At 63.5% G+C, this 26,166-nt stretch overlaps 4 protein-coding genes across 5 annotated transcripts; 3 read left to right on the forward strand and 1 right to left on the reverse strand.

Annotated features, from left to right (window-relative positions):
* Positions 1-102: 102 nt before the first annotated feature.
* RPL13 (ribosomal protein L13) lies at positions 103-6,695 on the forward strand. 2 transcript variants are annotated; one of them, XM_082290314.1, is made up of 6 exons: positions 103-223; positions 1,528-1,640; positions 2,562-2,703; positions 4,180-4,353; positions 5,623-5,679; positions 6,498-6,695. In XM_082290314.1, exons 2-6 carry the CDS (start codon positions 1,537-1,539, stop codon positions 6,654-6,656), a joined length of 636 nt encoding a protein of 211 aa, XP_082146440.1. In that variant the 5' UTR covers positions 103-223; positions 1,528-1,536; the 3' UTR covers positions 6,657-6,695. The 2 variants fall into 2 exon arrangements, with proteins under 2 accessions (XP_082146440.1, XP_082146439.1); XM_082290313.1 differs by lacking the exon at positions 103-223 and adding an exon at positions 1,304-1,342.
* Positions 6,696-9,417: 2,722 nt separating this feature from the next.
* CPNE7 (copine 7) lies at positions 9,418-15,366 on the forward strand (the record flags this gene model as incomplete). Its single annotated transcript, XM_082290290.1, has 15 exons — positions 9,418-9,642; positions 11,763-11,945; positions 12,014-12,088; positions 12,496-12,570; positions 12,647-12,730; positions 12,815-12,904; positions 13,048-13,146; positions 13,520-13,606; positions 13,690-13,749; positions 13,833-13,966; positions 14,090-14,144; positions 14,298-14,349; positions 14,417-14,550; positions 14,681-14,917; positions 15,229-15,366. The coding sequence occupies 15 exons, from the start codon at positions 9,418-9,420 to the stop codon at positions 15,364-15,366; spliced, it is 1,728 nt and encodes a 575-aa protein (XP_082146416.1).
* Positions 15,367-17,952: 2,586 nt separating this feature from the next.
* Positions 17,953-20,015, reverse strand: LOC309577902 (sulfotransferase 2B1-like; the record flags this gene model as incomplete). The annotated part of the gene is made up of 6 exons (XM_082290175.1): positions 17,953-18,385; positions 18,465-18,645; positions 18,725-18,819; positions 18,900-19,026; positions 19,189-19,397; positions 19,877-20,015. The coding sequence occupies 6 exons, from the start codon at positions 20,013-20,015 to the stop codon at positions 18,270-18,272; spliced, it is 867 nt and encodes a 288-aa protein (XP_082146301.1). The 3' UTR covers positions 17,953-18,269.
* A 633-nt stretch (positions 20,016-20,648) lies between these two features.
* On the forward strand, positions 20,649-25,209 carry DPEP1 (dipeptidase 1; the record flags this gene model as incomplete). Its single annotated transcript, XM_082290123.1, has 11 exons — positions 20,649-20,780; positions 21,169-21,318; positions 22,247-22,379; positions 23,097-23,229; positions 23,308-23,458; positions 23,555-23,624; positions 23,888-24,064; positions 24,149-24,233; positions 24,309-24,384; positions 24,567-24,702; positions 25,039-25,209. The coding sequence occupies exons 2-11, from the start codon at positions 21,206-21,208 to the stop codon at positions 25,207-25,209; spliced, it is 1,245 nt and encodes a 414-aa protein (XP_082146249.1). The 5' UTR covers positions 20,649-20,780; positions 21,169-21,205.
* Positions 25,210-26,166: the final 957 nt, after the last annotated feature.

The raw sequence follows: 26,166 nt of genomic DNA on the forward strand, positions 1-26,166 counted from the left end.
GAGTGGTCAGGACAAGGGCCTTCTTCTCCCTGGTCAATAATTTATGTCCAGTTTTTACAGCAAGTGTTTCCCAAGCAGAGGTTGAGGCAAAACTCTGCAGAGCTCAGCAGTGGGACATGGGAAACCAACTGTGCAGAGGGTCACTCTGAGTCCATATGGGAAGACTGTTCTGAGCTGCTGGTTCAGAGCTGGAGAGGTGCTCCTGGAAATCCAGCAAAAGCAGGTGTGTTTGTTGGGAATCCTCAGGAGAGGCTGCTTCATCCTCGTGGCTCTTGCAAAACGGGCCCTGCTGACAGGGTTGTCTGGTGTTCATCAGAAAAAGCATTAAAGTGGTTGTTGCTGCCTGGAGTGCCCTGGCTGGGTGCATCTTTTAGGAAAGATTATTGTCTGGAGTTACTCCACCAGGGCTGTCTGGTGACCTGAAAGACCCCAGCACAAGTGGGGGCTCTGACAGCTCCCACCCCTCGTGCCTTTGTCACAGTCGCAGGCTCCTGTCCCGGGTCAGGCTGGAGCTGGGAGCCTCCTCCTTCCATGAGAATGTGAAGATACTCTGCACTGTGTCTTCTCCCCTGTCCCAGCTCATTTCCTGGGGTCTCTCCGTGCCTAGGGATTGATTTCCCTTCATTTCAGGGGCACAACTAATTTTCTACATCTAAAATGCTGCCTGGATTTTTTAATTCCAAGCTTGGTTGTTTCTTCCCAGACTCGCTCTTTGAATTTCCTTTCCAGGCAGCAGCTGAAATTTCAAGCGATCTTTGATTTTATTTTTTTAACTCACAAAACCTCAGTGCTGTGGAGCTGAGGGTGCCGGTGGGAGCAGTGCCACCGGGGGCACAGTGCTGGGGCCAGCGCAAGGTCCTCGGTGGCTGCTGGGCTGCTGGGACCTGCCGAGGGGCATGGCAGTCCCCGAGCCCCTCTCCTGCCACGTGGGCGATAACGCTGCTCCCCCAAAGGAAGGACAGTGGAGCAGGGATCCTGCTCTGGGGTTGGATGGGAACAGGCACCCCCATGCTCCCGTGGGATTCCTCAGGGATTTGGGACCGGTGTCCGTCCCATCCGGCCTGCCCAGGAGATGCTGGGCACCGGAGAGGGCATCGAGCTGCTGCTCCCGGTCGGGCCTGGCTGCGGCCCCGTTCGCTGCTGTCCCGTTCCCCGCCCATCGCTCGCCGTGCGCGGGCCCTTTAAGCCGCCGCCATCTTTGCTGCGGGCGCGGGGAGCCGCCGCCGCTCGCTGGCCCCGCCCCTCTCCGGGCCCTCGCGCGCTGCCCGTTGGGCGCCGCCGCGGCACTTCCGGCGCCGCCGCGCCAGCGCTTCCTTTCCGGTGGCCATTGTCGTGGCGGGAGGTGAGTGAGGGCCGGGGGCTGCATCCGCCGCCATCCGCCCGCCGGGGCCGCGCCCGCCGCCGCCACAGCCCCGCGCGGGGCCGCGGGGGAGGCCCCGGGGGCGCCGATGGGGCCTTGCCGGGCCGGGGACCGCGGGCTTGGGGGCGCCTCGGATGTCGCCGCGCTAACCGTGCCCGTGTCCGCAGGCCGCAGCCATGGCGCCCAGCCGCAATGGGATGATCCTGAAGCCCCACTTCCACAAGGACTGGCAGCGCCGGGTCGCCACCTGGTTCAACCAGCCCGCCCGCAAGCTCCGCAGGTGAGTCCCGGAGCTCCGGGGGCCGCGGGAGGTGTTTTCCCGGCTTCTGCGGGACCGCTTAAGCTGCCGGGGCGCCGTGGGTTTGTTTAGCCATTCTCCGCGCGTGCTCAGAGCCAGTCCCTGCCAGCTGCAGCCATGTGATGAGACATCTCCGGAATCGCTGCATCCACAGTGATGAATGCTCTTCCCTGGGTCTCTGATGGCACTGGCGGTTCCAGGGCGGCAGCAGCCAGCCCGGCCCGCCTGTTTGTTCCGGAAGCATCGCTGGGCAGGAGTGGCACGTATGATAGAGATGCCGTGTACCCGGTGGCTGTCACAGGTGGGCAAGAGGCTAGTGACACTTGGCTTGGCCCCGCCATAGTGCGACTAGCAAGACCAGGGCAGTGCCTGTCCCCTGTACTGGTACTGCTGATGTCACACCTGGAACTCTGATGCTACATTTGACTCCTCACTACGAGATAGACATTGGGGTGCTGGAGCATGTCCAGAGAAGGAAATGAAGCTGGGTAGGGTCTGGATCGCCAGGAGCAGCTGGGAGAGCTCAGCCTGGAGAAAAGGAGGCTCAGGAGGAACCTCCTGGCTTTCCACAACTCCGTGACAGGAGGGGGCAGCTGGTGGCAGGTCGGGCTCTGCTCCCAGGGAACAGGGACAGGACAAGAGGAAACGGTCTCAAGCTGTGCCAGGAAATGGTCAGATTGGACATCAGGAGGAATTTCTTCCTGGAAAGGGTGGTCAGGCATTGGCAGGTGCTGCCCAGGAAGGTGGTGGAGTCCCCATCCCTGGGGCTGTCCCAAGGAAGGAGTGGATGTGGCACTCAGGGCTCTGGGCTGGGTTGATAAGATGGGGATCAGTCACAGGTTGGACTCAATGGCCTTGGAGGTCTTTTCCAAACTAAATGATCCTGTGATCCTGCCATTCCAGGAGGAAGGCTCGCCAGGCCAAGGCTCGCCGCATCGCCCCTCGCCCCGTGGCTGGGCCCATCCGGCCCATCGTGAGGTGCCCTACGATCAGATACCACAAAAAAGTTCGTGCTGGTAGAGGCTTCAGCCTGGAGGAGCTTAAAGTAAGTACAGAGCATCAATTCAAATGAGTGAACTCCCAGTCTGAGCTCAGCTGCTTCTCCTGTCCTGCACAAGGTGATTTCCCCAGGTGTCAGTACCTGCTGGCGCTGCCACAGCCAGGGAAGGCTATGGATTTCCCAGCTCTGGGAGCAAGGAAGGATGGTCTTACCTGTGACAGTGGAGTGGGTGTGTGAAGGGTGCTTTGGAAGGTAAATGTCTGTTTATCTGGTCAGACTGTCACTTAAAGTTCCATTAAAATCAAGCTGAAATAGGGTTAGGTTGGATATACAAAGGAAATTCTTCCCTATGAGTGTGGTGATGCCCTGGCACAGGTTGCAGAGAAGCTTTGGCTGCCTCGTCCCTGGAAGTGTCCAAGGCCCGGTTGGACGGGGCTTGGAGCACCTTGGGATAGGGGAAAGTGTCCCTGCCCATGGCAAGGAGTGGAACTTGGTGATCTTTAAGGTCCCTTAGAACCCAAACTCTTCAGAGATTGTACAGAATTCAAATTCTGAAAGAGCCTTAAGTCTCCTAAACTTCTTTAGAGGAGTGGGAAGATTAAGATCATCTTCATTAAATTATTTCTTAATTAAACATTTTTTTGCTGATTCTAAATATTTTAGCCAACGTTTTCATGTTGAGGACCAGGTAAACCCAGCTCAATGTACTTCTAAGAGTAGCAGGGAATGTTGTACCAGGAGGAAGAACCATTCAGCGCAGCTTCCCAGAGTGGCTGGATTGATAATAGTTGGATTAGGAACACCTAAAATCTGTGGGAAGCATTTCCTGTCCTTCATTCCTTGTCCCTGTGACCTGCCCAGGTGTGCTGAGCTGGTAAAGGTGGTCTGCAGGGCCGCCTGCTGTGTATCTGATCAGATTCCACATCAGGGCTCGCTGGCAGCCACCAGCCGCCTCTGCGCCTGGTTCAGTGCCTTAATTAAAACATTTATAACTGAAATTGCTGCACTGAGGCAGGGAAATTGTTCTTCTGGGTGCCAAATGCTTCATTACTTACTTTTCTTTAATTTTCGGGTGATGGTGGAACACAAAGTAGGATGCAGCTGTTTGTCTTCAAACAGAAAATGAGCTTTTTGTTTAAGATAGTTTAAAAAAATAGCTATTTAATGGTTGTTTCAGATGGTTAGAAAACAATCCTTACTTCATGGAGCTCCCAGTGTTCAGTGAACCAGAGTTGTCCATGAACTGTCTCATAAATGTCTGTATGAATCCAGGTTTAAATGTGTCCCGCAGGGGTTGTGCTTTGCTCCCCTAGGGAAATCCACCTCCAAAAATCAAAGCCTGCACAACATTCTAAGCACTGAGATACACCAGGACACCGTTTGTTGGTGGCGTAGTTGGTCCCTCAGCTGATGCTGAGCCTTTCTCCAGACCATGTATCCCATGCTGGCTGTGCTTGGATCCCTGCCTGGCTGTTGGGAGCTATGGCTTGCTGACGCCACTCTCTTTTTCTCTCTCCTCAGCTCGCTGGCATCAACAAGAAGTTTGCCCGGACTATCGGAATCTCCGTGGATCCCCGGAGGCGGAACAAGTCCACCGAGTCCCTGCAGGCCAACGTGCAGAGGCTGAAGGAGTACCACTCCAAGCTCATCCTCTTCCCAAGGAAGCCAGCCATGCCCAAGAAGGGAGACAGCTCTGTGAGTACCTGACTGCTGGAAGTGTGTCCTGGTTTGGGAGGTTTGGTGTCAGGCACGGCTCCTGAGCCTTCTCCATGATGTGACTGCCGTGGGTCTGAGCCCAGCACAAGGCCAGGCCTGGCAGGGTCGAGTCTAACGGGGCTCTCTGGGTTGCAGTGGCACTCCAGCCAGGCATTTGGCTGAGCAGCTGCAGCCCTGTTTTGGTACTGATTCCTGGAGCTTTGATCCTTTCCCAGCCAGCTGAGTTTTAGTTTAGGGAGCTAAATTGTCAGAATGGCTGGAAATTCCCCCTGGAGTCAGTCCTGCTGGTGGAAGGCTGAGGGACAGGCTATGAGTGGCTCCAGAGCTGTGTGCCAGCCAGGCTTCAGAAGGTGGTTGCTGTTGACATTCAAAAATGCTTTTCATTAAAACCTCTCCAGGATCAGAGCAGAGCTGTGTTTCCTGGCTCTGCTGGTGGTAGATCAGGGAACACAACGGTGAGTTCAGACTGTCCTCACATCTTGTGGGGAGTCTGGCAGCTCCAAGCTGCTCAACTCCATCTTCAGCACAGGGAGGAAGGGCCTCGAGCTGAAACACTGATTCAGATGTGTTTGCTGGAACTCAGCTGTATTCAGTAAACGTTCAATCATTTTTGTCTGATGGCATGCTTTTACAAGAAGCTGGAATCAACCTGAGTAGGAGTTGCTGAGGAATGTGTTGGGTGTATATGAGGTGTGGGTGCTCAACCTGGAGAAAAGGAGGCTCAGGGAACAGCCTCAGTTTGTCCCAGGGAAGGTGGTTCAGGTTGGACATCAGGAATTTCTTCCTGGAAAGGGTGGTCAGGCATTGGCAGGAGGTGGAGTCCCCATCCCTGGAGGTGTCCAAGAAAGGCCTGGACATGGCACTTAGTGCTCTGGGCTGGTGACAAGGTAGGGATTGGGCACAGATTGGACTTATTGATCATGGAGGTCTTTTCCAACCTCAGTGATCCTGTGATCCTGTGTAAATTGAGAATAGCACAGTTGGTGTCAAAGCTTTCCCAGCTGGCAGAGCTGTGGGCCGCTGCTGCTCCGGCCGGATCCGGGCACAGCGTGGGTTGCTGATGCAGCTTGTCAGTGCCAAACGCTCTGAAGTGCTGGGTTCGTTACCATTTGGTGTTAAACCTCCTGTCAGGATCATTAGCACCACGTTTAAGCTGGGTACCTGCATACAAGCTGTGTTTTAGCTGAGGTTTTAGCCGGAGAAGTTTAAATTCTGTTCTTCTAACGTTCCCATCTTCCCGTTGTGCAGCCAGAGGAACTCAAGATGGCCACTCAGCTCACAGGACCTGTTATGCCCATCAAGAACGTAAGTGTCATTTAATTATGTTTTCTGTGTGATGTAATTGAGGTTGAACTTGTGGAGAGGGTTCTCTCTTTGCTGCCTCACAGCTGAGGGTGGCTGTCTCCAGGCACTGCCCATCCTGGATCAAAAAAAACCCCAGGAATAAGTCTTTGAGAGAACTTGAGGGCACTTTGGGTTTAGCTGGGCTGGGAGTGCTAAGGCAGGTTCTGTGGTCACCGTTTGTCCTAAATCCTCTCTGCTTCCCAGAGCTGCTGTCAGCAGTGTCACAAACCTCATTCCCTGCAATTCCCTGACAGGAGGGTGGAGCTGGGTGGGGGCCGGGCTCTGCTCCCAGGTGACAAGTGACAGAATGAGAGGAAGCAGCCTCAAGCTGTGCCAGAGGAGGTTTAGGTTGGATGTTAGGAAAATTGCTTCGCAGAATGGGCTGTCCATCCCTGGCACAGCTGCCCAGGGCAGTTGTGGAATCCCCATCCCTGGAAGTGTTCAAAAAACACGTGGATGTGGCACCTGAGGACATGGCTGGTGGTAACCATGGTGGTGCTGGGCTGATGGTTGGACTCGCTATTAAAGGTCTTTACCAGCGTTAACAGTGCTGTGATTCTGTGAAGCCTGACTCAAGTTTCCTGTCGTGCTTGTTTTTATTCCTGCTCCATTGTGCTCCGTGCTGACGGCGAGGAGCCAGCGGGAACGCGGCGGAGCAGGCTGAGGGCAGGGCCTGTAGGTGGCACGAGCACTCCGTTCCCGCTCTGCTCCTCGCGGAGATAATTGCGGGAAACCTCGGCTCCGAGGGGCAGTCTGACTGTCTGGCACTCTCTCCGCAGGTTTTCAAGCGGGAGAAGGCTCGTGTCATCTCGGAAGACGAGAAGAACTTCAAGGCCTTTGCCAGCCTTCGCATGGCCCGGGCCAACGCCCGCCTCTTTGGCATCCGCGCCAAGCGCGCCAAGGAAGCGGCGGAGCAGGACGTGGAGAAAAAGAAATGAACTGTTCTCCCCAGAACTGTCAATAAAAAGCCGTAGAGAGCCGGGTGTGCTGTGGTTTTGGGGCACATGTACCAAGCGGAGCTGCCCCGTGTGCCAGTGGCGTTACAGGGATGTGCTCAAGCGTGGGAAGCCTCATTTGCTGTGATTGGAGGCTCCAAATTTCCCTGAAAGCGAGTTAAACACCTGCCTTGTGCCCACTCCTCTGCCTTGTCAGGGCTGCAGCTCCCTTCTGCTCTGGTTCTGAGGGACTTTGGGGGTTCCCCCTCCATGCCAGGCTTTGTCTGCTGCCCCTTCCCTGCCTTCCACGCCAGTATTCCTGGTTTGATGATTTCCTCTGTGTGAGGCCAAGCTGTACAAGTTGGGTGTCATGGTGGGGGTCACTCATAGGTGCTACTCACACAGGGGGGCTTTCCCATTTTTGGGGGGGCCATGGGGAGCAAGGTGTGGCCCTGCTCCTGAGCTGGGTGTGGCTGGAGCAGAGTCGCAGGGCTGGTCTGTGCTGCTCTGCCATGCTGTGCTCCCTGGCCCATGGCTCAGCCTCTGCTGCAGTTTGGGGACCTTTTAGCCATTTCTTTGTGGCTTAAAGGCCACTCCATGGTAGAGGTGGCATTTGGAGATGTCGAGGTGGCCTTGACAGTGGTGGGGAGAGGGTGAACTGATCTTTGAGGCTTTTTTCCAATCCAGGCAGTTTTGTGACACTTCAAGTGGCACCACTGGAGCTCAGGACAAACTGGGGGGGCTCTGGCCGATCCTTGTGGCTGTTGGGGGGATCCCAGGCTCTTCCTGTGCCTGGGGCTGATGGATCACTGGGATGTGTCAGTGGGATCAGAGCTGCTCCAGGAGCACTCACCCAGCCCGCTGTTGGTCCATCAGTTTGGGGCTGTTGTGCAGCTTGGCCGGGATGGGATGGGATGGGATGGGATGGGATGGGATGGGATGGGATGGGATGGGATGGGATGGGATGGGATGGGATGGGGCACTTAGTGTGGGAGCCCTGGCAGGTTGCATGAATCCTGGGTGGTTCAGAGAGGTAAGATGTGCCCGGTCTGGTGCTTCCTGTGTCCAGTTGCCACCATGTCCCTCCAGCCGCTCTGCCCAGCCCCCGTGTCTGGCCGTGGGTCGGTTCCTCCTGCCCTGCTGAGCCGTGCTGGGGGCTGTGGAAGGAGAGTGGCCTATTTCTGCCAGGCGGGCTGGGGATTAGCTCCCAAAGCCCGGACCCTGCAGTGCCCTCGTGCTCGTTAGCCCTATCTGCATTTTAATCCCTCCAAATTTGGGCTAATTACATCATCTTCCATAAAGCTGGGTTGACAGCACCGCAGTGCTGGGGGGACAGGGGTTGGTGGGGGGTCCCGGGCTGGGGACTCAGCATATGGGGTTCCATGTGCATGGAATGTGGGTCTGGATGCTCCAGCATGTGGGGAGGGCACCCGGTGGGTGTGGGGCACCCCATCCTCGTGCTTGGGCTGTGGGCTCAGAGTGGGGGGCCAGGACCAACGTGGCCTTGGGTACCGCATGGGGAGCAGCTGCAGAGGGTGAGGGGCTGTGACTGTGCCATGGGCGTCTCACTTGGAGCAGGAGCTCCTGCCCTGGCACAGCAGCAGTGCTGGGGACCCTGCGGACCCCGCTCAGCCCCGGTGTAGGGTGGGCTCCGCTCCGGAGCCGGCAGCGAGGCAGTTAACGGAGCTTGTCATCCATCTCTCTCTTAGAGCTCCGCTCCCGAGCTGCAGCTTGAGTCAGTTGTGTGGAGGAGGCAGCGGCAGCAGCTCCGGCGGGCACACCGGCACGGCGGGCACCCCGGCACGGCGGGCACCCCGACCCAGCCCAGGCCACCAGCACCCAGGTGAGGGGGCGATGGGCACGGTGGGACCCGCTGTCCCCTCCACTGCGAGATGGATGATGCCAAGGGGTGCCCGCGATCCCGGGGAGGGGGACGGTGCCCACCGGAGCTGGGGCACTGGAGCCACGTGCTGGGGAGGGCCTGGGCACTGCATGACTTCCCCAGGAAACTTTGGCAGGGCGGGGCACACGAGGGTACAGGTGGGCAGGGGCCGCTTTGCCCCTGGACCTGTCCCTGCCCCAGTCAGGAACCCCCAGGACCCGCAGGTGGGGGGACAAGCCCCGGACTGGGGCTGGAACTGGCAGAGCCCCTCGCTGGCCCGTGAGGCAGCATCACCTGGCTGAGTGCTACCAGCATCCAGGGGAGGATGAACCCCGTCCCCAGCACGGGGGAATCTGTCACCTGCTGGCACAGACACGGAGCTGGTGTCCCCACTCCCCTCTGGAGAGCCCTGCCCAGGCTGGGGGGTGCTGCCCGCAGGAGCTGGAGAGGGTTTCTACTCCACAGCCCCACGCGGGGCACCCCAGGGTGGGTACCCCACCCCACTTAGGTCCCCCTTCCCCTCGGGACACATCCTGCCCCTGGGGTGGGGCTGGGACAGAGCTGGGCATGGCCCTGCAGGACCATATGAACCCCCCACAGCAGTGCCCATGGGGCTGGCTGGGACTTGGGGGCACACCCACGAGGGGTGCCCGAGCTCCCGCTCACCCCACCGTGCTTTGATGCCTTGCAGGGCCCCGCGGAGCCAGGGGGACTGGAACCGGCCACCCCGCCTCGGAGCGGGTCCCTGGGGTCCCTCCGCCTCACCCCTGTCCTGCCACCGGGGCCGTGCCCGGCACCGCGGGGCGCCGTGCCCCGGGCATGACGGGCACCTGCCCGGCTCCCTGACGGCGCCCGAGGCAGCGGCCGCCCCACTCGCCCCCCATGCCCTTCGCCCACGGGGCCGCCTGTCCCCCGCCGCGCCCGGCCGGCCCCCGCGCCCCAGCCGGCATGGGCGACGTGCCCGAGCCGTGCCCGCAGGCCCCGCTGGCCGTGCTCTCCAAGGTGGAGCTGCGGGTGAGCTGTAAACACCTCCTGGACCGCGACACCCTCAACAAGTCGGACCCCTGTGTCCTGCTGCTGATGCAGTCCCAGGGCCAGTGGATGGAGGTAGGAGAGTGGGGGGCACAGCCGGCACCCACCGCGCTGGGCAGGGCAGGGCGGGCCCTGGGGACGTGGTGGGGCTGGACACAGGGTGGTGGATGCAGGGGGCTGCAGGAGGTGGTGGGGGGCGAGGTACAGGGTGCAGAACAGGGGTTGGGGTGCAGAGTAGGGGTCAGGGTGCAGGAGATGGTGGGGAGCAGAGTGCAGGGTACAGAGCAAGATACAGGAGATAACAGAGGTGGAGTACAGGGTGTAAAGCAGGGTGGTAGGTGAAGAACGGGCTGCAGGGTTCAGCCCAGGGTGCAGAATGAGGCACAGGGTTCAGCCCAGGGTGCAGGGGTCAAACCAGGGTGCAGGAGATAATGAAGAATGGGATGCTGGGTGCAGAACAGGGTCAGGGTTCAGAACAGGGTGCAAGGTGCAGAAGAGGGTGCAGGATTAGGAGCATGGAACAGAGTGCAGAGGATGCACCAGGATGGGGTGCAGGAGACGATGCAGAGTAGGGTGCACAGTGCACAACAGGTTGCAGGGTGCAGAACGGGGTGCAGGGGGTGATGCAGAGTGGGCAGGGCACTGTGGGGCACCCAGCAGCCTGTGGGGATGGTGCTAACACTGGGTCACATCACACTGGGGCTGCAGCGGGGCCAGGGAGCAGGGTGGGGTGGGGTGGGGTGTCCACCGTGTGTGGCTCCAGAGTGGCTCCACTGCCCCGGGACAGGGACACAGGATACTTCAGCCCCACCTGGGGTGGCTCGGGGCTGGAGGGCTGGTGCTGAAGCTGGCACTGAACTCACGCTGGCACTGGGGCTGAAACTGGCAGTGGGGATGGCAGACACCAGGATGGCACTGGGGCTAGCAGTGGGGCTGGCAGACACCAGGATGGCACTGGGGCTAGGAGTGGGGCTGGCAGACACCAGGATGGCACTGGGGCTGGCAGTGGGGCTGGCACGGCTCCTTCCATCCCTCCCCGTGCTGAGCTCTGGGCTGGCACCGGCAGCTCCACTCTAATCGCGGCAGCTCAGCCGGCAGATTTAGCGCTAAATCCCTCGGCGTGTCATCGACTCCGCTCGAGCCAGCGCGGAGCCGGGGGGGGACAAGGGCCCCATGCCAGCTGCAGTGTGCTGTGCCATGCCAGACACTCGTACCCACAGTGCTCTGTGCCACGCTCTGTGTGCCGTGCTGTGCCGTGCCATGCCATGCTCCACACTGTGCCATGCCATGCTGTGCCATGCCGTGCTGTGCTAGACATCAGCCAGCTCCAAGGGCCCCTCCTGAGCCACCTTTTGGAGTGACTCCTGTCCCCTCCCTGTCCCAGCCAGCCTGCGTCCCCCAGATGAGGGGTGCCTGAATCTGGCTCTGCTGCTGGCTCCAAGAGCTGAGATGGCCCCGGACCTGCTGGCAGATCCTGGCACCAGAGGGTCCGAGGCACTCGACACCCACATCCCAGAATGAGGGGCTGGCAGTGCCCAAGCAGGAGGGACATGGGTGACTGTAGCAGGGTGGTGGCAGTGTGAGTTCAACAGATGCTGCCAGACTGGGCAGGCAGTGGGCAGGGGCCAGCGGCTGGCAGGGTGCCCTGGCCAGGATGTGTCCCCTTGAGTCAACACTGGCAGGGACGGATGCGGGGGAGGCTCCGGAACTGCTCAGCACCCGTTGCCAGCACGGCCTGGAGATGCTGAGGACCTACTGCCCACCGGTGCCACTGGGGCTGGGTGACCCCCAGGCATGGCCACCCCATGACGGGCACAGAGGCTTGTCCTGGCACCAACCCATTGTTCCTGCTCTAGTGGAGCTGCAGCAAAGCACAGCCAGAGCCAGAGTATCCCCTTGGAGCACAGTGGGAGCGGCACCCCAGACCCAGGGCTGGCAGGGCTGGAGGCTGTGGGGGGCACAAGAGGCTCCTTCAAATGCCATTCACTTGTGCACAGCTGGTCCTTCCCAGCACCCCCCATCCCTGCATTCCCTGTCCCTGCATCCCTATCCCTCATCCCTGTATCCCTCAGCCTGGCATCTCCCATCCCTTCATCCCCCACCACAACAGCTCCCATCCCTCATCCCCCATCCCTGCCTCCCCACACCCCTGTGGGAGCTCTGGCATCCCAAGGCCCTGTGCCGCTCCCACGCAGGTGGATCGCAGCGAGGTGATCAAGAGCAACCTGAACCCCGTGTTTGCCAAGATCTTCACGGTCGATTACTACTTTGAGGAGGTGCAGAAGCTGCGCTTCGAGGTGTACGACAGCCACGGCCAGGCTGGTGTGGGCACGCACGACGACGACTTCCTGGGGGGCATGGAGTGCACCGTGGGGCAGGTGAGCCTGGGGACCCCCGCCCGGGGACCCCACGATGGTGTCCCCTCCCCAACCCTGGGCTCTCGCAGATCGTGGCGCAGAAACGGGTGACGAAGCCGCTGTTCCTCAAGTACGGGAAGTTTGCGGGCAAGTCCACGATCACGGTGAGCACCGAGCCTGTGCTGGGGATGACAGTGAGGTGACACTGAGCAGGGGCACCAGGGCAGCACCAAACCCAGGCACATGGGCGGCACCGGGATGGGGTACACAGGTGACATGGGGCTGGAATCCTGGGATGGCACCAGACAGGACACATGGGTGGCACTGGACTGGGGTACTGGGACAGCATCAGACTGGGACATCTGGGTGGCATTGGACTGGATCAGTAGGGTGGCACAGACTGTTGGGGGTGGGGAGGGCTCAGGGTCCCTGGTGGCATCTACTGGCCATCCTGAAGGTCCCTGCTGTGCCAGGGAGGCACATGGGACCCTGTCCCTGCCTGGGGCACCACAGAGGGGTGATGCAAAGCCATGCCAGGCACTGAGCACCCCACGGCCGCCTCTCCTCGCAGATCATCTCAGAGGAGATCTCGGGGAACAACGGCTACGTGGAGCTCGCCTTCCGTGCCAAGAAGCTGGACGACAAGGTGAGCCGGGTGCCAGGGGGCAAACGGGGCAGGGTGGGCAGGGTGGGCAATGCTCTGTCCCATCCTCCTCCCCCAGGACCTCTTCAGCAAGTCAGATCCCTTCCTGGAGATCTACCGCATCGACGACGACCGCAGCGAGCAGCTGGTGTACCGCACCGAGGTGAGGCCGCGGCGGCACCGGGCCCTCGGCTGCCCCACAGCCACCCCAGGGGCTCCCGGCCCCACTGAGCCCCCCGTCCTGCAGGTGGTAAAGAACAACCTGAGCCCCATCTGGGAGCCCTTCAAAGTCTCCCTCAACTCACTCTGCAGCTGTGAGGAGAAGAGGAAGCTGAGGGTGAGGAAGGATGATGGGGAGCCCTATTCCTGCCCTGGGAGCTTATGTACCCCAGCTTCCCTGGGGGTGTGCTGGGGACCCCACAGTGCTGGGGACAGGGCTGAGGACCCCCTGGTGCCGGGGCTGAGCTGTGCCCATCGCAGTGCGTGGTGTGGGACTACGACTCGCGGGGCAAACACGACTTCATCGGGGAGTTCTTCACCACCTTCGAGGAGATGCAGAAGGCGATGGGGGAGAACAAGGTGGGACACGGGGACACGGGGATGGCCTGGGGTCATCCTGTGTGCTGCCAGCAGAGCCCATCCTAGCAGCCACCTTCCAGCTCCTCCTCTGGGTTTGGGGTCATTTTCTGCTCGCTGCCCTCCTTTCTGGGGAAGGGATGGTGCGTTTGGGGTCTTCTGGGGAATCAGTCATGGATGGGGTGGCTGGAGCCTGGCTGGGAGTGGGGGAAGGCAGCTGCACCTTGGGGCTGTGGGGGTGCAGGGTTATTGGGCTGCAGTGTTCTGGGACTGTGGGGTCCCCACTGTGCCGAGCCGTGGCACCGGGGGCTGCGGTGCCGGGGCTGGGCCGTGTCCCGGGCGGGGGCCGCAGGCAGCGCGGGTGCCGGTGCCACAGGTGCAGTGGGACTGCATGAACCCCAAGTACAAGATCAAGAAGCGCAACTACAAGAACTCGGGGGTCGTGGTGCTGCTGGACCTGAAGGTGAGCGCCTGGGAGCTGTGCCAGGCTGTGCCCGGCCCCGTGGGCCGGCGTGGGGCAGGGCCTGACGCAGGTCCCTCTGGAAGATCCACAGGGTTTACTCCTTCCTGGATTACATCATGGGCGGTTGCCAGATCCATTTCACGGTGAGCAGCGTCCCCTCCCCAGCCAGCAGGGACACACCAGTGGCCCTGCTCACCCTGGGGGACCCTCCCTGCCCCCCTATCAGGTGGCCATCGACTTCACGGCCTCCAACGGGGACCCCCGAAACAGCTGCTCCCTGCACTACATCAACCCCTACCAGCCCAATGAGTACCTCAAGGCGCTGGTGGCCGTGGGCGAGATCTGCCAGGACTACGACAGGTTGGTGGCTCTGGAGGGTCCTCCAGGGCCACACACACTGGTGACGGCCACCCTGGGGTCAGATGCTCTGGTGACAGGCACTCAGTGATGGCACTGGAGCTCCTCACACTCCTTCTCTTGCAGCGATAAGAAATTCTCAGCTCTGGGCTTTGGTGCCAGGATCCCCCCCAAGTACGAGGTGAGGGGGGTCTCAGGTTGCCAAGGCCCTGTGGTACCCCAGGGATGTGCTCGTCCCTCTGGGTACCCTCAGCACTGCTGGTGCTTGGCAGGTGCCAGGGGCTGTGGCAGGGGGTGGACCAGCTATCCCCTCCCCTCCCCTTCCTCCCTCCAGGTCTCCCACGACTTCGCCATCAACTTCAACCCCGACAATGATGAGTGTGAGGGTGAGTCCAGCTCTAGAGGGGCTGGATCCACGGCTGGGACGCCCCTCACCCCTCGCACACCCCACAGGCATCCAGGGCGTTGTGGAGTCCTACCAGAGCTGCCTGCCCAAAATCCAGCTCTACGGCCCCACCAACGTGGCTCCCATCATCTCCAAGGTGGCTCGCGTGGCGGCCGACGAGGAGCGGACCAAGGAGGCGTCGGTGGGTCCCGCTGCCCCCCGGGCCGGGGCTGGGCTGAGACCTTGCACACTCGTGACACTCGTGGCTGCTCCGGCGTGGGGCCGGCAGCCGGGTGAGGCAGGGCAGCCCCCGAGCATCCCTGTCCCCCCAGCAATACTTCATCCTGCTGATCCTGACGGACGGGGTGGTGACGGACATGGCGGACACGCGGGAGGCCATCGTCCGGGCCTCCTACCTGCCCATGTCCATCATCATCGTCGGCGTGGGCAACGCCGACTTCACGGACATGCAGATCCTGGACGGGGACGACGGCGTCCTGCGCTCCCCCAAGGGCGAGCCCGTCCTGCGCGACATCGTCCAGTTCGTCCCCTTCCGCGAGTTCAAGAACGTGAGTGCAGCAGCCACGGGCTCCTGCCTGCCCCTGCCTGCCCTTCCTGCCCTTCCTGGCCCCTCCCTTCCCTCCCGTTCTCTCCCGTCCCTTTCCATCCCCTCCCCGTCCCACCCCATCCCCTTCCGTCCCGCCCCCGACTTGTCCCGTCCCCTCTTTCCCTCTCCCATCCATCTCCTCTCTTCCCGTTCCCTGTCGTCCCCATCTGTCGCTCTCGTCCTCTCCCGTCCCCTCCCCTGTCCACATCACCACGTGGCGGCACAGGGACCCGGTGTCCGCGGCTCACGCCGGTGTCCCCCGGTGTCCCCCAGGCGTCACCCACCGCGCTGGCGAAGTGCGTGCTGGCGGAGGTGCCCAAGCAGGTGGTGGAGTACTACAGCTACAAGGCCTTCCCCCCGCGCTGCCCCCGGCCCCCCACCCCCGACCCCAGCCTCGGCTCCCCGCAGTGAGGGACCCCGAGCCCCAGCCTCAGTATTCCCTAGTGAGGGACCCCCGACCCGCGACTCCAGCCTCAGTTCCCCCCAGTGAGAGACCCTCCAGTACCCCTCAGCCCCAGCCTTGGGTTGCCCCAGTGAAGGGCCCCCGACCCCAGTCTCAACGCGTCCCAGTGAGACCCCCCCCACTCTCCCGGTGTGCCATGGGGACAGACGGGGCCCCCGCAAGTCCCAGCCCTGCCCCAGGCCCCGCCTGGCTGGGACATGGGGAAAGTCCCGGCAGGATACCCCCGGCACTGCTCGTTCCCGGTGGTCTGTGCCCTGTGGCCCGGACCCACCCCATCCCTGCTGTCCCCTCGGTCCCCTCGGTCCCCGCTTCTCTGTCACTGTGATGTTTGGAGGCTGCATGATCTCCCCAATAAAGCACCACCCTTGTGCCCATCCTCCTGCTCTCTGGGTGCTGACCCCCACCCTCCGGGGGCTCAGTGGGGGCTGGGCAGAGAGACTGGCAGCTCCTGGGTGCTGCCCCATCTGGTGACAAGAGCCGAGGGCAGCCGCAGCCCCCACATTCCGGGTGTCCGTGGCCGGCAGCGTGCCGGGAGCGCCCGAGCAGCCACCGCTTGGATGTGCCGGCGTGGGCTCTCACCCTGCTGTGCCGTGGCCCCGAATCCAGGGCAGGGAGCGGAGAGAGGCGGCAGCGGAGTGGGCCCTGCTGCCCGGCACACGGCCACTGCCACGTGCTGTGTGCCCTGTGCTGCGTGCCCTGTGCCGCGTGCCCTGTGCCGCGTGCCCTGTGCTGTGTGCCCTGTGCTGCGTGCCCTGTGCCGTGTGCCCTGTGCTATACGACGTGTGCCTCAGGCCGTGCACTGTGTGTCCCCAGCTGTGTTCCACGTGCCATGTGTGTGCCATGTGTGTGCCATGTGTGTGCCATGTGCCACACGCCGAGTGCCACGGGCCACGCACCGTGTTCATGTACCCTGTGACGTGTACTGTGTCACGTCCCACGTGCTGTGCGTCCCGTGCCACGCTGTGTGCCACATGCCATGCACCACGTGCCCTGTGTCATGCGCTGTGTGCCATGTCCCACGTGTCTGTTCCATGTGCCACACACTGTGTGCCATGTGCTACCCACTCTGCCATGTGCTCTGTGCCGTGTGGCACGCAGTGTGGCATGCTCCGTGTGTCCGTTCTGTGTGACGTGCATTGTCACGTGCCACATGCTGGGTGCCTTGTCATGTTCCCTGTGCCATGTTTGGTGTGCCATGTGCCGTGTGCCATGCTCTGTGTGCCATGTGCCATGTGCCATATGCCATGCATCGTGCTGTGCCACATGCCATGTGCCAGGCACTGTGCCAGGCTGCTGCCACATGCTGTGTGCTGATGCTCCCAGCGTGGTTCCAGCAGATGCTCCTGGCAAGGTGACATTCCCAGGGGCAGGATGTGGCCAAGGCCACCACAGGGACTGAAACCGCCGGGGCCTGGGACAGCCTTACAGGGCAGGGGCCACCTGAGAGCTGCCGTGCAGGTGGCATTGAGCTGGGCTCTGGGATGCTGCCATCTCCCGGGGTGCAGGCACAGGTACCAGGCTGTCCCCATGCGGGCGTCACTCACCGGGACTGCTCTGCTGGCCCTTGGGCACTGCTGACAGCACAAGGCACAGGCAGGGGCACAGTCCCTGCACCCCCATTCCGCACCTATTTATAGCTCCTGATTCATCCCCCGTGAGGCGGGATCATGGATGTTGCCATGGAAACTCAAACCAGCCTGGGAGGCTGCAGCAGGGCCCAGTCCTGGTGCAGGCAGGAGTTGCCCTGGCACTCCAATCCATGGGGACAGATGGGGACCCCAGGGTGGGTGCAGAAGGATCCCACGGGGCTGGGAGTGTCCAGAGACACCACACTCGGTTGTCCCCACCGGCAGTGCGGAGGAGCTGGCAGAGGTGGCAGGGTTGACAAGACTGGCAGAGGGGGCAGGAGTGGCAGGACACTGGTGCCACAGTCCCACAGTGCCACAGCCCCCAAGGAGGGTCTCACCACCTTCCCCCTCTCAGGCAGCCCTGGCCAGGGGTCCTGGGGATGCCAGGGCCAAGCCCTCACCCTGCAGGGGCAGGGTAACAGAGCCAGTTAATTATTGACTGAGCATCTGCTTCCCCAGTGCCTCCACAGAGCAATTCCTTAGAGCATGGCAGCAGAGGGGCTGGGGGCTCGGGGTGCTGCCTGCCTGGGAGACCCCAGGGTGCTGGGGTGGGGGATGAAACAAACCCCTCAGTGCAAACACCCCAGGAGGGGAGATGGGCAGGGGGAGCATCCAACCAGGGTAGTCGGGGCAGGGGGCACTGGAAGGGGATCCTCCGGGAGGGAGACCCCAGGGGTGGAGGGCCCTGGGTCCTGCTGAAGGAGCCAGCTCCATGCCACGAGCTCTGCCGGCAATCCCTGTCGCCATGCTGTGACCCTGCCACGCCCGTGCTGCCCACCCAGTCATTGCCCCCGCCTGTTGATAAGGTCCTCGGGGATGGGTCCCCACCCTGATGTGTTCTGAATAACAGCACCTCTTCCTGCTGCTGGTGCCGCTTCCCACCTCACACCCATGGGAACAGCTGGCTGCCTGGAAACAGCAATAAATATTTATTTCTGTAGGGTGGGGTGGGTGGAAAGGAGGGTCACGGCCATGTGCCCCTGACTGGGGGGAGCAAGGCCACGGGGACGGCCACAATGCATGGCCGGAAAAGTTCCCTGTCCCCAGGGAGGTGGGATGGGGCCATGGCCCCCCACCGGACCCCCAGCCCCATGGGAACCCCTGGTGCTGGGGTGACACGGGGGGGTTTCATGGGGTGCCTGAGGGGGCCCGTGCAGGGTGCCCCCACTGCAGTGGTTCTCAGCAGGTGGGGGCTCAGTGTCCCCCCCCAAACCCCAGGTCCTTCAGGCCATGGGCCATTGGGAGGGCAGCTCCATGGCCCCCATCTCCTCCTGGTAGCGGCGGTTGAAGAGGGAATTTTGCTCAGGGGAGAAGTGGCTGCGCCAGTCCCCGACCACCCCTGTGGGACAGAGGGGATGGGGAGTCAGGGATGCTGCACTCCCACACCCCCCGTGCCCCCCAGCCCAATTCCCCCTGACCTTTGCGCATGAAGCGGCCCTGGCTGTGGTCCATGATCTCGTTGGGGATGAGGGAGTAGTTGGCCATGGCATTGTCCCGCATGGCAGAGAAGCTGCAGTGCTGCTCCAGGGCTGCCAGCGTTCCCGGTGCCAGGGGGCACCCCAGGAAGGTGCTGAGGCGCTGTGCTGTGCCACGCAGGTCCTGGGGCAGGAGCACGGTCAGCACTGGGCACCAGCAGGGACGGGGACAGGGACAGGGATGGGGACACAGCGGGGCTCACCTGGTGCAGCTCCTCGTAGGTGACGTAGAGGATGTCCAGGAGGTGCCGCTGGCCCAGCCAGCCCTTGACATGGTCAAACCAGGAGCCGTAGTGCACTGGGGGGAGATGGGGGGTGACGGGCGGCCCTAAGGCTGAGTGCTCCCCCAGAGAACCCCCCCTCCCCCCCAGCCCTTACCCGTGCCCTCGAGGAACTGCGTCAGGAAGGCATCGAAGGAGCTGGGGTCGGGCAGGAACTTGGCCAGGTGGTGGAAGTGGTAAAAGGAGACAGCAACGTCTTTGGGGTTCCTGGCCACGTAGATCACCTGGGGGGACACAATGCCACCCCCACGGCTGAGGGGATTCTGCTGCACCCCGCTCAGAAAGCCCTTGGCATTCCCCTGGCTTTGGGAAGCTCCGTGGGTGTGGGACGTCCCTGCAGGGACCCCCAGGCCACTGGGGACCCCTCACACCTTGGCCTTGCTCACCTTGGCCTTGCTGCGCTGCAGGGCGGGGGCCAGGACGTGGGCGGGCAGGTGGGTGGTGAGGAGCCGGGGGGTCTCGGTGTCCTGCAGAGCCTCCCGGCAGTAGATCTGCTCCAGCCAGGGCGCCCGCTCCCAGTTGGGAATGGTCTTGGCTGGGCGGGCATCTCCAAGGCTGAACAGCAGCGTCAGGATCTCCTGCATCCAGGTGGTGCCTGCAGAGGTGTGTGTCGGGGCAGGGCCACGGCACACCACGGGGCATGGCACCTCGGCATGGCACGGCATAGCACCGTGGCACAGCATGGAATGGCACCGCACTGGCACAGGCAGCACAGATTGGCACAGCAAGGCACGGCTCAGCCTGTCCTGTCCCGTCCCATCGCAACGTGTCCCGTCCCAGCAGCTGGGCTGGCAGGGCCGTGTCCTCCCCCCCCTGAGCACCCAGGGATCCCAATCTAGGGCTGGGGATAGTATGGCAGCAGCACAGGGGCTCAGGGGGCAGGAGCTCCTGGCCAGGGGTCCCCGTGCTGTGCGAGAATGGCCGCGGGGACCAGGTCCGGGTGTCCCCAAGCCCAGCCATCTGCCCGTCCCGCCGGCAGCTCCGGAAAAGCCCCCCCGCACCCCCTCCAGCTGGGGGTCCCAGCCCTATCCTATCGCGTCCCCTCGTTGTCCCCGCGTCCCCGCAGCCCCTCACCCGATTTGGGGTAGGTGGCGATGAGCACGTCGGTGGGGCGGAAGGTGAAGGCGGCGGCGAAGCCGAGGGACTCCTGCGTGTGGAGGTGGCCGGGCAGGGCGATGCCCGCAAAGGTCTCGGTCACCTCCATGCGCTCCATGGCCCGGCCGGGCGGGACGCGCCGGGAGCCGCTTAAATAGCGCCGAAAGAGGAAGCGGCCCCGGCGGGCGGGGGGCCGGAACCCCCCGGCACATTCCTGCCGGGGCGCCGGGAATCCGGCCGCGCTGGGGCCAGCGCCGGGAGAGAGCTGCTGGCAGGGGCTGGAGACACCCAGGATGGGATGGAAGGGGATGGGTGGGATGGGATTCCTGCCTTCCCAGACCCCCCGCCGCAGCCGGGAGAAACGTGGGGGCTGCGCCACCCCGGGAAGGGGGCCGAGAAGCCCGAGGGATGCCAGCCCCACACCGTCCCCACTCCGAGCTCCCCGTGGCTGGCGCCGGCGAAGGGGGTTCCCGTCCCGGCACACTCCAAGCATGAGGTGTCTGGTTGGGCCGGCCATCTCCACGTGGTTCCGTGCCATTCCCAGAAGCCACACCAAGGCCTCTTGCTGGGAAGGACACTGCAGCTGGAGCCAGCAGGGATGTGCAGCATCTGCCGGATAACGGTGCCTCAGTTTCCCCTCGGGACGCTGCAGAAGGACAGGAGTGTGGGGAATCCAAGCACACAAGAAGGACCAGCAGCCGCCCCACACCACGGCCGTGCCACCCCGGCTGCTTCCCCCCGGGCATGTGGCGGCTCCAGCGCCATGGCAGGGGGTGGCTCTGGGGTGGCTGGAGCCCATCCCAGCCCCGTCACCGCACGCAAGCCGGAAAACTTAATTCACAGCCGTTGCAGGCAGGGACTGCCCAAGTGTCCCGGGGCCAGGGTGAGCGGGGCCAGGGGTATTGGGGGTGCCGGCGATGCTGGGGGTGCCGGGGATGCTGAGGGTGCCAGTGCTGAACTGGGGGTGCCGATGGATGCCAGTGCCAGGGAGGCTAAAGCAGGGATGGGACTGGCACTTTCCCAACCAAAAAAAATCTGGGCTTCATTAGGCGGATTGGGAGCGTCACCGCGGCTCGGAGGAGAGGCCTTGGCACGACACAGCCACTGGGGCTGGGCTGGGGGAGGCCGTGGAGCCCTGGCACTGCCAAGTGGGCACAGGGCACCCAGGGAGGAGTAGTGCTGCGCTCCTGGTTATTCATTGACGGTGGGAGGGGACGGAGGAAAGAGGGGCAGCCATCCCTGTGCATGTGTTCACACGGTGGTGGTGGCAGGTCCCCCCTTGTCCCCAGCAGCACCCAGAGGGAGAAGATGCCAGGCGGGAGCGTGTGGGTGCTGGTGTTGGCGCTGGCACTGCCCAGCAATGGACAGCAGCACCTGGAGGAGGCCAAGCGCATCATGACCACCACGCCGGTCATCGACGGGTGAGCAAAGGTCACCTGGCCCTGCAGCGTGCCTGGCTGCTCGGTCTCTGTGGGAAAATCCCAGCTGGGAAACCCTGCTGGGACAGCCCGATGGGGGATCCCCGGGCCGGGCACCCAGGGCTGTGCGGGAACAGGGAGCAACTTTCCCAGGGGATCCCCATGCCAGGCACCCCAGGGCTGTGTGGGGACAGGGGACAGCTCCCCCGGGGATCCCATGGGACCGTCCGTGCAGCCAAGGGGATCCCCGGCGGCGCAGCCCCGCGGGATTGAGCAGGGTACCGGGAAGCCGGGGCTAGGCTGCCCTGGGGGAAGTCCCTGCTCTTCCTGAGGCATGTCCCTGCTGTCTTCTTGGGACCCTCAGGAGGCTCCAGTCCCCTGCAGCGTTCCCTCATGCATCAGTGCTGTGCCACGGCAGCCATCGGAACAGGGAGCAGGCAGGGGGATGTGGGACTGTGACGCAGGAGCGGGAAGCGGCACTCAGCCCGGAGCCTGCCACTTCCCCGGTGGCACCGCCGGGTGTGGGATGTGCGTGGCAGGATGTCCCTGCGGTCACATCCCCGTCAAAGGGATGTCGGGCTGGCTCCCCCGGGTGTGAGGGCTGATGATGGGTGGGAAAGGTGCACGGGAGGGTCCTCCAGGGGCCCCACACGGCGCTGTCCCCTGGGACTGCCCTGTGTCCAGCTCCTGGCTGGAACTGCTTGGGTGGCTTCTGGCTGAGAGGACAGGTGGGTGGAGAGATGGACTGATGGGGGGATGGAGGATGGATAATAAATGTGTGGGTGGGTGGATGGATGCATGGATGGAAGATGGATGGAATGACAGCCAGACGGGGGGACTATGTGTGCAGCGAGCCACAGGGGTGGGCAGCCTGAGGAGGAGTGGGCAGAGGGTCAGGCCACTCCTTAGTGCCCATCCTGTCCCTGCCCAGGCACAACGACCTGCCCTGGCAGCTCCTCCAGAAGTTCAACAACCAGCTGATGCTGCCAGCAGCCAACCTGACGCTGCTGAACGACACCCACACCAACATCCCCAAACTGCGCCAGGGGCACGTGGGCGGGCAGGTGGGAGCACCGGGATGGGCATTGGGGTGGGCTCTGGGGAGGGCAGGGAGCAGCCGGGTGGGCAGGGGCACCAGTGAGGGCACCACGGGGAATGGGGGGCACTGGGGTGGGCAGGAGCACAAGAAAGAGCACTGGGGTGGGCAGGGACACCAGGGTGAGCACTGAGGCTCTCAGGACAGCACCAGGACTGGCAGAGACGCTGGGGCGGGCAGTGGTGCGGGCAGTGGGGTGGGCAGTGGGGTGGGCAGTGGTGCGGGCAGTAGGGTGGGCAGTGGGGTGGGCAGTGGTTCGGGCAGTGGGGTGGGCAGTGGGGTGGGCAGTGGGGTGGGCAGTGGTGCGGGCAGTGGTTCGGGCAGTGGGGTGGGCAGTGGGGTGGGCAGTGGGGTGGGCAGTGGTGCGGGCAGTGGGGTGGGCAGTGGGGTGGGCAGTGGTGCGGGCAGTGGGGTGGGCAGTGGGGTGGGCAGTGGTGTGGGCAGTAGGGTGGGCAGTGGTTCGGGCAGTGGGGTGGGCAGTGGGGTGGGCAGTAGGGTGGGCAGTGGTGCGGGCAGTGGGGTGGGCAGTGGGGTGGGCAGTAGGGTGGGCAGTGGTGCGGGCAGTGGGGTAGACAGTGGGGTGGGCAGTGGTTCGGGCAGTGGGGTGGGCAGTGGGGTGGGCAGTGGTGCGGGCAGTGGGGTGGGCAGTGCCCGCACTGCCGTGCTGACGGAGCGCCCGTGGCAGTTCTGGTCCGTGTACGTGCCCTGCGAGACGCAGAACAAGGACGCGGTGAAGCGCACGCTGGAGCAGATGGACGTGGTGCAGCGCATGTGTGACCTGTACCCCGACACCTTCGCCTGTGTCACCGACAGCAACGGTGAGCGGGCACAGGGACGGCACCACGGGGTGCTGACAGGCCGTGCCCACCGCAGCTGATGCCCCTGCCCTCCCGCAGGTGTCCGGGAGGCGTTCCGGAGCGGGAAGGTGGCCAGCCTCATCGGGGTGGAGGGTGGCCACTCCATTGACAGCAGCCTGGGCGTCCTGCGCACCCTCTACCGCCTGGGCGCCCGCTACATGACCCTCACCCACAGCTGCAACACCCCCTGGTAAGACCCCCAGAGGGGACAGAGGGGGGTGGCAGGGCCGGTGTGGGGGGATGTGGTCAGAGGTGTGGCCACTCTGATGCTCTCCCTGCTTTGCAGGGCTGACAACTGGCTGGTGGACACCAAGGAAGAAAAACCTGTGCACCACGGCCTCTCACCCTTTGGGAAGGTGAGGAATAGCATCAGCTGTGGTGTCCAGGAGCAGTGGCATTGGAGGAATGTGGTACTGGTGCCCACTGGCCCCATGCTGGGTGATTTGCCCTGGCTGTAGTGGTCCATCCATCCATCCATCCATCCACCCATCCATCCGCCCATCCCTCTGTCCCATCAGCCAAAAGCCACCCAAGCAGCTCCAGACATCCCCACGGGGGACCCCTCAGAGGACCCTCCCATACGCCCCTCAGCCCCCCAACCCCATCCCTGTCCCTGCAGAGGGTGGTGGAGGAGATGAACCGCCTGGGCATGATCGTGGACCTGGCCCACGTCTCAGTGGACACGATGAAGGTTGTACTGAACATCTCCAAAGCCCCCGTCATCTTCAGCCACTCGTCTGCCTACAGCATCTGCCCGCACCGCCGCAACGTGCCCGACGACGTGCTGCGGCTGGTGGTGAGTGTGGGGGCACGGCCGGGGCAGGGCAGGGACAGTGGGGGGTCCGGGGGGGGGCTGGGGGCTCAGGGCTCTTCCCCCCAGGCCTCCACGGGCAGCCTGGTGATGGTCAACTTCTACAACGCCTACGTGACCTGCAGTGGCACGGCCACGCTGTCCGACGTTGCAGGTGAGGAGGTGCCCAGGTGGGTGGGGGTGGCAGTGACCCCCCCTGCCCTGCTCACCCCGGTCCCCCCCCCCCCAGACCACATGGACTATGTGAAGAAGGTGGCCGGTGCCAAGGCCGTCGGCTTCGGCGGGGACTACGACGGGGTCCCAGGGTAAAGGGGGACGATGGGATGGGATGGGATGGGATGGGATGGGATGGGATGGGATGGGATGGGATGGGGCAGTGTGTCCCCACCATGAGGACTTCCTGAGGGGCGGGGGCGTCCCCCCGTGCCCTGTGTGGGTAGCTGGGGGTGCTGGGGGTAGCCCAGCTGTGACCTGTGGGGTGGCACAGGGTCCCCACTGGCCTGGAGGACGTCTCCAAGTATCCTGCGCTGGTGGCCGAGCTGCTAGCGAGGAACTGGACAGAGGAGGAGGTGAAGTGGGCCCTGGCTGAGAACCTGCTCCGGGTCTTCAGCAAAGTGGAGGAGGTGAGTGGGGCTTGGGAAGCACCGGGCACAGGGATGTACAGGGCAAGGGGCGCTTGGGCCGTGGGGACACAAGTGGCACTGGGAGCATCAGGAATGGGGATGTATGGGACATGGGGCCACGTGGCACAGGGACGCTTGGGGCAGCAGACACGGGTCAAACATCAGGGCATGTGGCACTCAGGAATTTATGGGGACACGGGGTGGCACAGGGACTCACGGGGCACCGGGACATCCGTGGGATGGTGTGGGGTGGCACAGGGAAGTGCGGGGTGGTAGGGGCTCTGTGGGGACGGGCACTGCCCCTCACAGCGGGAGCCCACCGTGTCCCCACGGCAGGTGAAGAAGAGCCTGCAGGGCACAGCTGCCCTCGAGACGCCCATCGCCTTCGAGGAGCTGGAGGGGACGTGCAGAACCAGCTACGGGTACTCCAAAGGCGCCGGCACCGCCCGGGCCCCGTCGGCAGCCCTGGCGCTGCCCTTGGCCCTGCTCCTCTCCGTGCTCCGCTAACACCCGGCTGCCACCGCGGCCCCGGCACCGTGCCCGGGGGCTGCCGGGCGGGGCACGACCCTGCGCCCCTTTCCGCCGGATCTGCCGGCGAAATAAAACCGTGGCTCGAGCAGTGCCGGCAGCGAGTGTCCGTGCGGGACCCTGCGGGACCCCCGCCAGCGCCCATCGGCTCCTAGCTGGAGGTGTTGGGCCACCCCGGCGTGTCCCCGGCCAGCCCGGCATGCCACCGGCGGGGCAGAGCAGCCGGGTCCCGGCGGCGCCCACCGGGAAGCCGTAACCGTACCGGGAGTGACACATCCCGGCAACACCTGGCCGGGGCGGCTGCGGCGCTGCCTCCGCAGGATGCTTCCACTAATCATTAGCTAATTAATTGGCTACTTAATTATCTCCTTAGCAATTTCCTCTCACATTCAGGAACAGCCTGTCTTCGGAGCGGAGGCGGGCGAACAGGCAGGAGAAGGAGAGCCATCTTCCTGTGGCATTCGGGATTTGGCTGAGGCACGGGGCCCTTCTGCCAGCCCGGCACGGGGAAGGGATGGGGACAGGGAGGGGATGGGGACAGGGAAGGCTGCACCCTCGCCCCCGCAGCCCCGTCCCTGGCAGTGAGGCTGCCGTGGGCAGGTGCTGATGGCAGGATGGGTGCGGTGCCACCTCGGTGCGGTGCCAAACCCGGGGTGCCCGGCTTGTCCCCACGAGCGCTGGGGAACGGTGCAGGGAGCTGGGCTGGCCCAACTCCAATGGGGAGGGGAGCTGGGCTCCAGCTGCTCCGAGCTCCTGCTCACCCTGGTCCCCCCGGTCCGGCCACAGGAGAGGGACAGGTCCCTGCAGGAGTGGCGGCAGTGGCGGAAGGCAGTTGTCCTTGTCCTCCAGCACCCCCAGAGCGGGCACCCCGAGCCACGTCCCAGCTCCTGGATGGGCAGAGGCTGTGGGAACAAGGGCAGCCCCCTCCTCCCCCTC

This window comes from Coloeus monedula (assembly GCF_965178545.1).
Source record: "Coloeus monedula genome assembly, chromosome: 13".
Taxonomy (NCBI): Eukaryota; Metazoa; Chordata; class Aves; order Passeriformes; family Corvidae; genus Coloeus; species Coloeus monedula.